Source organism: Muntiacus reevesi, chromosome 8 (assembly GCF_963930625.1).
Source record: "Muntiacus reevesi chromosome 8, mMunRee1.1, whole genome shotgun sequence".
Lineage (NCBI taxonomy): Eukaryota > Metazoa > Chordata > Mammalia > Artiodactyla > Cervidae > Muntiacus > Muntiacus reevesi.
In genome coordinates, this window is record NC_089256.1 from 10201728 (window position 1) to 10212324 (window position 10597).

Consider the following 10597-nt stretch of genomic DNA (forward strand, 5'->3'; position numbering starts at 1 on the left):
GCAAACAATATGACTGAGAAAATATACAAACAGCTCATACAGCTCAACAATAACAAAAAATAAGCAACGCAGTTGAAAAATGGGTGGAAGACCAAAGAAGACATGCAGATGGCCAAGAGGCACATAAAAAAATGCTCATCATTGCTAATTATTAGAGAAACACAAATCAAAACTACAGTGAGGTAGCAGCTCATACAGTCAAACTGGTCATCACCAAAAAGTCTACAAATAACAAAAGCTGGTGAGGGTGTGAAGAAAAGGGAACCCTCCTACACTGTTGGTGGGAATGTAAGTTGGTGCAGTCACTATAGAAAACAGTATGGAGGTTTCTCAGAAAATTCAAAGTAGAATTACCATATGATCCAGGTATCCCACTTCTGGCTATATATACCCAGACAAAACTGTAATTCAAAAAGATTCACGCAGGACTTCCCTGATAGGTACAGTGGTTAAGACTCTGCCTTTCAATACAGGGGGTGCAGATTCAATCCCTGGTCAGGGAACTAAGCTCCCACATGCTGTGGGGTGTGGCCAAAAAAAATTTTTTTAAAGCTACTCACACTCGTATGTTCATAGCATCACAATTCACAATAGGCAAGACATTGAAACAATGTAAATGTCCATCAACAAATAATGGATGCAGAAGATGTGGAATGGAATACCACACACACAATGGAATACTACTCAGCCATAAAAAAGAGTGAAATAATGTCAGTTGCAGCAACATAGATACAACTACAGATTATCATACTATGTGATCTAAGTCAGAAAGAGAAAGACAAATACCACATGATATCGCTTACACATAGAATCAATAAGATACAAATACAGAGAACAAACTTGCAATTGCCAAGGAGGAGGAAGATTAGGGGAGGGATGGATTGGGAGTTTAGGGTTAGTAGATACAAACAATTACATATAGAATAGATAAACAACAAGGTCCTGTTGTATAGCAGAGAGAACTATATTCAGTATCCTGAGATAAACCATAACAGAAAAGAATATTTAAAAAGTATAAATGTGCATAACTGAATCACTCTGTGGTACAGCAGAAGTTAACATAACATTGTAAGTCAACTATACATCAATAAAAAAATTTTTTTAATTCCATTCACAATACCACCAAAACAAATAAAGCACTTAGGAATAAATTTAACAAAATAGGTGTAAGGCTTATAAACTGACAACAATAAAACACTGAGATTAAGTAAAGGTGATCAGTTAAATGGGGAGACATTTATGATTCATGACTGAAGGCATGTTCATGATGGAAAGACTAAACATTGTCAAAATAGCAATTCTTCCCAAAATGATCTGTACATGAATCTAGCAGGCATTAATCAGAAAATAACAAACTGATTCTAAAATTCACATGAAAAGGCAAAGGACCTAGAATTGCAACAAAAATGTTTTTAAAAAAACAAAGTTGAGGGACTTACACTAGCTTCAAACCTTACTCAAAAGATACAATAATCAAAACAGTGTGGTATTAGCATAAGTATAGTCATACAACAGGTAAATTAAACTGAAATATGAGACAAAAACAAATCTTTACATTTATGGTGAATCTATTTCTGATAAAAGTTCCAAGACAATTAAATGTAAAAGGTATAGACTTTCTAACAACTGAATATATACATTCAAAAACTAAACTTAAACTATTAGTTCACACCATAGACAAAAAACTAACTCAAATTGAATCAGAGACCTATATGTAACAACTCAAACTTTTAATTTCTTAAAAAAGGCAATGGCAAGAATCTTTATGACTTTGGTTGAATAAGAGGTTCTTAGATACAATACCAAACTTACAATATATTTTTTATTTGGTATTTTGAGGGTCATCAAAATGTAAAATGCATGCACATCAAAAGTCACCAATAAGAATTTTGTGAAATACGCTTAACACTAATATGTCAATTATACCTCAATAAAACAAGGGAGGAAAGTCCATAAAATGAGATAAAAATAAGTGCAATTACATATAAGATAAAGGATTTGCATCCAGAATATATAAAGAAATTTTATAATTCAAAAATAAGGCAAAAAAGACAATTTTTAAATAGACAAAATATTTGAGCAGATATTTAACCACAGAAGATACATCATATGAGCTCAGCTTAATAAGCTCATGAAAAGATGTTCAACATCATTAGTCATTAGAGAAATGCAAGTTAAACCACAATAACATAGCACAACACACTCAACTAGAGTGACTGTAATCAAAAAAGACAGTATCAAGTGCTGGTGAGAATGAGGAAAGACAAGAACTACATGCATTGCTCATTGCAATGTAAAATGGTATCACCAACTTTGAAACCATTCCTTGCGAAAGTCACTCAGTTGTGTCCAACTCTTCATGACCCTGTGTACTACAGCCTGTCAGGGGCCTCTGTCCATGGAATTCTCCAGGCCAGAATACTAGAGTGGGTAGCTGTTCCCTCTCCAGAGGATCTTCCCAACTCAAGGATCAAACCCAGGTCTCCTGCATTGCAGGTGGATTCTTTTTACCATCAGAGCCACAGGGAAGCCCAAGAATATTGAAGTGGGTAGCCTATCCCCTCTCCAGTGGATCTTCCCAACCTAGGGATCAAACCCAGGTCTCCCACATTGCAAGTGGATTCTTTACTGTCTGAGCCACCAGGGAAGCCCACAGTTTGGGGGTTTTTTAAGTAAAACATTCCATAGTTTGTTTTTTTTAAGTGAATCATAAACCTGCCCTTTGACCCAAGAGTCACATTCCTTGGAATCTATGTACAATATCTGAAAATATATGTCCCCACAAAGACATGCATATGATTGCTCATAACAGCATTATTCATAAAAGCCCCAAATTAGAAATAACCCAATATCCAAATATTAGTGAGTGGACAAACAAATGTGGTATTTCCATACAATAGATACTATTCCTCAAGTAAAATGAAAGAACTAGTGATGAAACATCCTACAACATGGATAACAATGGCTAAAATAAAAAACAAACTTCTAAAACAGTATACTGACTGAAACAAGCCATAGAAAAAGACTACAAATAGTATGATTCTTTTTATGAAACATAGTAAAAAGGCAAATTTATAGAGACAGGACAGTCAGTGATTACCTTGGTCTGGGATTTTTGAGAGAGGATTTAATGAGAACAGGCATGAAGGAACTTTTTAGGTGAAGATGTTCTAAAACTGGCTATGTTGATGGCTGCCCAACTCCATAAGTTTATTAACAATCACTAAATTGAAAACAGAAAAATTAACATCACCTATAAGGAACAAATGACTACGATATATCTCCAGAGAAAGACATAGGATCACTTAGTAGTGTTCAAAAACATTTAACTTTAAATAATTGATTTTAAATATTCCTTATCTTGAGGAAACATCAGAGAATCCCAAATAACTACATATGATTTTCAAAAGTATTAATAGCTTGAAAAACATCAAAAGGCTAGCAACTGTCCCACATAAAAGTTAATGAAGGAGACATGACACCTGAAAGCAACACATGATCCTGACCTGCATCTTATAGGCCAACCTGCGGAGGGCAGACTGGACCAAAGCTGTCAAACGGCACAAACTTCCGGTTATAAGATAAATGAATACTATGGATGTAACGTATAACATGATAAATGTAATCAACACTGCTTATGTTATACATGAAAGTTGTTAGGCGAGAAAATTCAAAGAGTTCTCATTACAAAAAAAAAATTTTTTTTCTATTTCCTTAGTTTTGCATCAATAGGATACGAGGGATTTTTCTCTAAACTCACTGTGGCAATCATTTCATGATGTATATAAGTCAAATCACTATGCTATATACCTTAAACAATGTTGTGTCTCAATTAATATCTCAATAAAGTTGAGGGGGAAATACTAATAAAATTTGAAAATTTTAAAGTAGATACAAAGATATATAGATTGAGATATATTAAAAAAAAAAAAGGACATTATTGGTACAACTGACAAAACTGGAAAATGGACTGCAGATTAAAGTATGGCATCAATGTTAAATATCTCTAATTTGATAAATGTTCTAAAGATACATAAGAATACTCTTGTTAGCAAATATAAACTGAATTAACCTGAGGTAAAGAGTTCTAATGCATAAAACTTACTAATGATTCAAGGGGAAAAAAACATATGTATATCATCACCTCCTGTGATCTTTCTGAAAAACAGAAATAAAAACTAATAAAGCAAGTGAGGCAAAATGTTAAAAGTTAATAAAGGATAAATGGAAGTTTGTTATATTATTTTTGCAATGTTTCTGTAAGTTTGGGAATATTTCAAAATAAAGCATTAAAAGTTCAATAAAACAGCAAGAGACCAATACCTATTTGACATGACATTTATTTCTGAGCAACAGCCAGTATCATGCTGAATAGGCAGACACTGGAAGAGTCCCACCAAAGCCTAAAATAGAAAAAGATGCCATTTTCCACTAGCATTTGACATTGTATTGGAGATACTAGCCCACAAATTAGACAAGAGAGAGGAATTAGATGTTTACAGTTTTGAAAGGACGGAAAATAAGTCCACTTGCAGACCATATGATTGTAAATCTAAAAAATGAGAAAAAAAAAAAGAATCCCATAAGAAAGCTGAATACAAAATTAATATACAGAAATTACTGCCTTTCACTTAGAAAAGCCCAAGTATTCAGTTAAAAACAAGACAAACAATCGCCATTTAGCTCCAGTTTCAGTTTCAACCTCAAAATTTAAAAGGCCAAATAACTATTTTAAGGACAGTTTTGTCATTCTTAAAATGGTAAGATATTAATGATCTTGTGATCACATAGTCCATCATCATACCTAATCACTGGAATACTTCAATAATAACAATGCTATTCACTCCTCAGTAATGTGTTTGGGAATTAACAGAAAGCACAGCCTAATAAATCAGAATTACCCAGAATTACTGTCAGCTAAGCAGAAAGTGAGTGGGCCACTATCATCATTCTGCTTCAGGCATAGACAAAAGTATGTAAGAGATACTTGAAGTTGCCTTTTCTTATACAATGTTTTCACATAAAAGCCAGTACTGCACACTGGAAAAGGTCTCTCCAATAACAGGAAAAGAGTTAATGTACTTTGTGGAAACAATTCCAAATAGCAATAAGATCTAACATTTTTCAGGAAAAAAAAAAACACAATACTTTGCCATTTCAGGAAGAAAACAAATCCCCTGTGTTATGTGTGTAAATACATAAAAAAGATCTTGGCACTTCACCACTGGATTGGGAGCTGGTGGTGAGTTGAAGGGAGCTAGAGCTTTAACTATGTTATTTAGATTTTCTAAAATATGTAACCAGGTATTATTCCTAAAGTGAATAAAAATAAATAAGAATGTTTAAAAGCTAGCTATGCGTTCTTGGAGAATAACACAATGGCCCTCATTAGTGCCGATATCAAGAGAACTGTCAGACCTGGAGCTCTGGACCTGTGTGGCTCAGAGTCTCAAATGAAGGAAGAAAGCATTCACAGTGCTCAGATGCCCAATGTTGAGAAAACTCCAAAGTTCCACTTGGTGATGTCCATCTTTTGCCTGGCTTCCTGTACCCAAGTTCCCTCACTCTTCTTCCCCAAATGGGACAGCAGCCACCCATCCTGTACCCTACCCAGAACCAGGATTTATTTGCTAATTCTGCAGAGGTTGAAGCAGTTCATGCTGACTGAATATTCCATGTTGATTGATACCAAGAAAGCCCAACGAGTGGGCCTGATAATGTACCCCTTTAGGTCTCTTAAACAAAAATGAGACAGAAAGAAAGATATTTAATCTGGTGCAAGCCATTCCTGAATTATACAGATTTTATGCCATGAAAATACCTAGAAAAGTACTTTCTAACAGATCAGACCCTTTTTTAGGATGATGAAGAAGATGATGATATTATTTACCATGCATTACCATGTGTCAGGGATTGTTCAAGAGACTGAGAACAGCACTGACAATGTCGTGGGAAAGACATATTATAAACATTATTAACTATTCACTAAACACTCAACCAGGCTCCAAGAACATCTTATGTACATTATTTCACAACCCCTCTGCACAGCAGATGGCACTCTGCCCACTTCACATGTAAGGAAACTGAGGTTAGTGAAGGTGAAATGACTTGCCCATGATCGCTCACTTAGAAAGAGGCTGAGCAGAAGAGAAAATCGGGTGCATCTATGCCAGGTCTCCAGTAATTGTCTTTGTCTCGGTCCAGGTCCTCAATGCTTTGGAAGGGAAGCTCACAGTGAGGAGTCACAGAGGTCTGGACAATGAACCCAGATGTGAAATGGCTGAGGTCAGGAGAGCAGCAGACACAGGGTGGCACCAGCTAAGGACTGGTACCTCCACGTTCAGAACTGAAATACCCGTTATGCCAGGAGCCCCGAGCCCCACCAGATGTCCTGGCCAGCTTTCAGTTGTACCATCTGTCTCTTAGAACATGGAACATCCACTTTCACTCTCCTGAACGGAGTCCCCACTATTCCCAGACCATGGAGTATTCAAAGGTCACCAAAAGAACTCTCCAGGAGCAAAGTAGTTGTTCCCTGCAAGTTCCCACTCTTTCCCTCCCCACCTCCCCACCCCACCCTCTGTGCAAACAAAAGTAGCAGGGCAGATGCTCCTATTGCTGGGAACACAGAGGCTGGTGACAGTGGCATCCACCTTCACCTCAAGGGAACTCAGGAGGGTCCCTCAACACTGATGTAGAGCTGGCCCAGGTTCCACCAGCCACAGCCCAGACCTAAGTCACCACCACAAGGGAATTTCTTAGCCAGTAGCCAAGAACACCAGAAAGCCAGCCGTAAACTCAAATGCGGGCCGGAAGTGTAGAGAAAACCACTGAATTTAAGTCCAGGAAGTTTGAGTTCCCTTTATGCTTTGTCACCAACAAGCAGGGGCCTGACTTCAAGCACAAACTGCCCTCTACCTAAACACCTCAACTGCTGAATGAAAACAAGTTTAGTGATCTTAAACTTTGGCATAACACAGAATCTTTGTGGAGGTGCTTAAAAAGAATTCCTCCACCCATGGCTTCAAGAACTCTGTTCAGTGGTTCTGGGATGGGTAAAAGAATCTGCATTTCACAGTAATTGGCCAGGAAAGGCCAGAGTCAGCCAATTCACACACCAGTAGTTTAAATGAGCATCAAGAGAGGCCTAATTTAAATGCAATTCTGTATAAAGGACAGAGAAGGCAATGGCATCCCACTCCAGTACTCTTCCCTGGAAAATCCCATGGACGGAGGAGCCTGGTAGGTTGCAGTCCATGGAGTCGCTAAGAGTCTGACACAACCGAGCGAATTCACTTTCACTTTTCACTTCCATGCATTGGAGAAGGAAATGGCAACCCACGCCAGTGTTCTTGCCTGGAGAATCCCAGGGACAGGGGAGTCTGGTGGGCTGCCCTCTATGGGGTCGCACAGAGTCAGACACGACTGAAGCTACTTAGCAGCAGCAGTAGCAGCAGTATAAAGGAATGCTATGCAACCCTCAAAATGAGAACACATATGCTATTGTGTTTAAAAAAAAAAAAAAAAAGAGTAAGCGATCATGTGAACATGGGTGGAAGGAAATCCTTTGAAACTATATGACAGTGTTACCTATCCTGAAATCATTATTGGATGTTTTCATCCATTAATACTGGAGAAGCTGAGCCACACCTTCCCTTGGTCACCAAGATCCACTGCATAGACTCACCTTCAAACTGATCTTCAGATCAAAGGCACTGTCCTCTTCATTATCTTGAGGGGAGCCTGACGTCTCACACTCAGCTAGACTAGTTTCCGGCTCCTGAGTAAACTGGTTCATCCTTCGGCAAGACGTTTCATCGATAGAAAACGGCGCCAAAACCGATGCACCTCTCCCAAGTAGTTTACGTCAAAATTAGAGACAGTAAACTCGGTTTGGGCTTCCCCGCTGGCTTAGCAGTAAAGAATCCGCCTGCAATGCAGTAGCCGCAGGAGACATGGGTTCAATCCATAGGTGGGGACGTGGGGCATAGCACCTCATTCCAATGGAGAATCCCATGGACAGCGGAGCCTGGCGGGCTAGTCCACAGGGTCTCAAAGAGTCGGACACGACTGAAGCGACTTAGCATGCACACAAACTCTTGGTTCAGTTAATGGAAATGTAGATAACCATCGTCATGCTAGCTATATGTCGTGATAGATATATAAGCTGATCCTGCCGGAGTTGCTATTAAGATACTCAATTCTAACATCGCTTTCCCTTTCAATACCGCTGCAAGGAACTGGCAGTCATTGACAACACAGGCAAACAGAGGTTTAAGGATGTCATCCAAAACCTGCTTCCCTCCAGGCTCAGCTGGTAAAGAATCCGTCTGCTATGCGGGAAACCTGGGTTTGATCCCTGAGTTGGGAAGATCCCCTGAAGAAGAGAAAGGCTACCCACTCCAGTATTCTGCCCTAGAGAATTCCGTGAACTGTATAGTCCATGGGGTTGCAAAAAGTCGGACACGACTGAGTGACTTTCACTTTTTACTTTCCAAAACCTCACCTCACTATTGGACCAAAAGAAAATAAAAGGTCACTGAGCGAGGTCTCAGGGGATGGGGAACTACATCTCAGAGGCCTGGTGCAGCGTTGCTCTGGTGGGACTTGAAATTTAATCGGTTTTCCGCTTAAGGCTTTCCGCTTCTGAGGTCAACACGAGGAAAGTCTTGACCCAGGAAGCCTAGTCGTGGAGCGGCATGATTGCTCCGCCCCCTTCAGGCCTATAAAAGTATTTGTCTACCTCGAACTACCCACCACAGCTACAGCTCTTGCGCAACAGAGACGCCTCCATTTCTGTGGGCGGAGCCTAGGAAGGGGCAGGGCTTAGCGCGAGGCTGCGTTCCGACTCAAGTTCCGCCGGCGTCACTCACGACATCCTTGGCCCACTCCGGTGCAAACCCGTCCGTGTGAGGTGGGGAAGGCCCAAACACGCAAGGCCAAATCCAGCGGCTCCCCTAGACGCCAGGACTAAGTGACTCCCCAGAGGCAATCCCACAGTTCCGAAGACTCGTTCCTCGTCCCGCGGTCCTGTGCCTCACCGCCTCTCGTCGGCCTCGCCTGTTACGCAGATTGTCATTACCTGTAGGACAGAGCCCTTCTTCTCCCTAGGTCCGCGGCGACATTGAGATGATGGGCAGCCGGCCCCGCAGCCCCAGCGCTTCCTCTGCAGACCAGTGGGAACAGCAGGCCGAAGGACCCGACCCTGCCAAGCGCCGTCGAACGGAGGAGCCCACGGACCACGAGTTCGAGGTAGAGCCCAGACTGGACAATGTGATGGGGACCCCCGACATGGGAGCGCTCACCTCCCTGGTGGTTTTGGCCGACGGCTATGCCCTGCATCTGACCCTGGACGAGGTCGAGCTGGTGCTGGAGCCCGAGCCCACATCCGTGCTGCAAGTTTCTCTCGGGGATCACACCCTCGTGCTGATCCCCGGAGCCCTCCTGGGCTCTAGCATCGAATTCCTAGACGGGGAGAGTCACTCAGCCTTTGTTCTGGAACAGGGCTCTTTTCTGACCGCTCCTGGGGAATGCATCGCCCTCGAGCAGGGATTCTATGGACCTGTCCCAGAGATCGCTGGCCAAGAAGAGGTCTATGAGGAGGACGCAGAAGATGTGTTCCCGCCGGCTGGGATGAATGCAGCCACCAGCTCAGTTGCTGGGCTCCTCCTTTCCCCTAAGAGGGCATCCGACCCAGACCTCTTGGGCCTAGCCTCAGAGCCCTGGCCTCAGGCACCCAACCCAACTCCAGAGAGAGGCTCTCCTCACCACCAAGACAACCTGGACTTGCACGTTCCGGAGTTCTTCCCCGACTCACCACTCCAGCCTCTACCTCCCTCTCCTTGTCCAGGTTCTCACGAGCGCCCACAACACCCTCCTGTTCCTGCTCGAAAGGCCCAGAGACGCCTGTTTCAAGAATGAACTTCCTCTCACAATTCTTGGCCTCCGGCTGGGGACCAGGATGGAGTGTTCTGTTGACTGCTGTGTGTATGTTGCCCACCCAGCCAGGATCACAAGGCCTTGATGTGTTTTGGATGGACGCTGTGTTGCAGAATTTTGCAGCAGTTGCAAAATTTACAAGTAGCTGGCTGGATCCCTGGGAAGGAATCTCACTTGGGCAAAGAAAAGCTTCTTGAAACACAGGTGCTTTAAGACAGCTACTTAGGTTTTTCTCTAGGGAGGTCACCCCTAAGTAGCTCTACGCCCTCCCCCCCCCAACCAACCCCCATTTCTCTTCAAAGTCAAGTGCCAGCACTTTTCTTTAAAATGCCATCCTTTCCCAGGTACCCTAGGACTGCCCCTCCTCCTTGTTTTCCCCCCAGTAGAGTAATTAGTAGATGTCTTTTGTTCAATGACGTTTTTGGCCCTGGTGTTCCAACTTTTCTAGATGATGACTCTAGCCCCTTTGGGTGATCTAGCCAATAGTTGTATGTGCACAAATGTTTGTTGGATACAAAACACGGAATGGGGAACAATGAGTATGACCCTTCTTTTTGAATGACTAGGTTGGCAAGTGGTTTAAATCTATTGCTATCTTTGTAAGGGTAGTTTCCAAAAAGAAACAACTGTTTTTCATTTTTCTTACATACTTTTAATA

General features: G+C 41.7%; 1 protein-coding gene across 1 annotated transcript; it reads left to right on the plus strand.

Annotated features, from left to right (window-relative positions):
- The first annotated feature begins 9132 nt into the window (after positions 1-9132).
- Positions 9133-9921, plus strand: LOC136173563 (proline-rich protein 23B-like). The gene has a single exon (XM_065943250.1). The coding sequence runs from the start codon at positions 9133-9135 to the stop codon at positions 9919-9921; it is 789 nt and encodes a 262-aa protein (XP_065799322.1).
- The last annotated feature ends 676 nt before the right edge of the window (positions 9922-10597 follow it).

What these genes read in the sequence shown, in the direction of transcription:
- LOC136173563 (XM_065943250.1), top strand. Translation starts at nt 9,133, where the DNA reads ATGGGCAGCCGGCCCCGCAGCCCCAGCGCTTCCTCTGCAGACCAGTGG.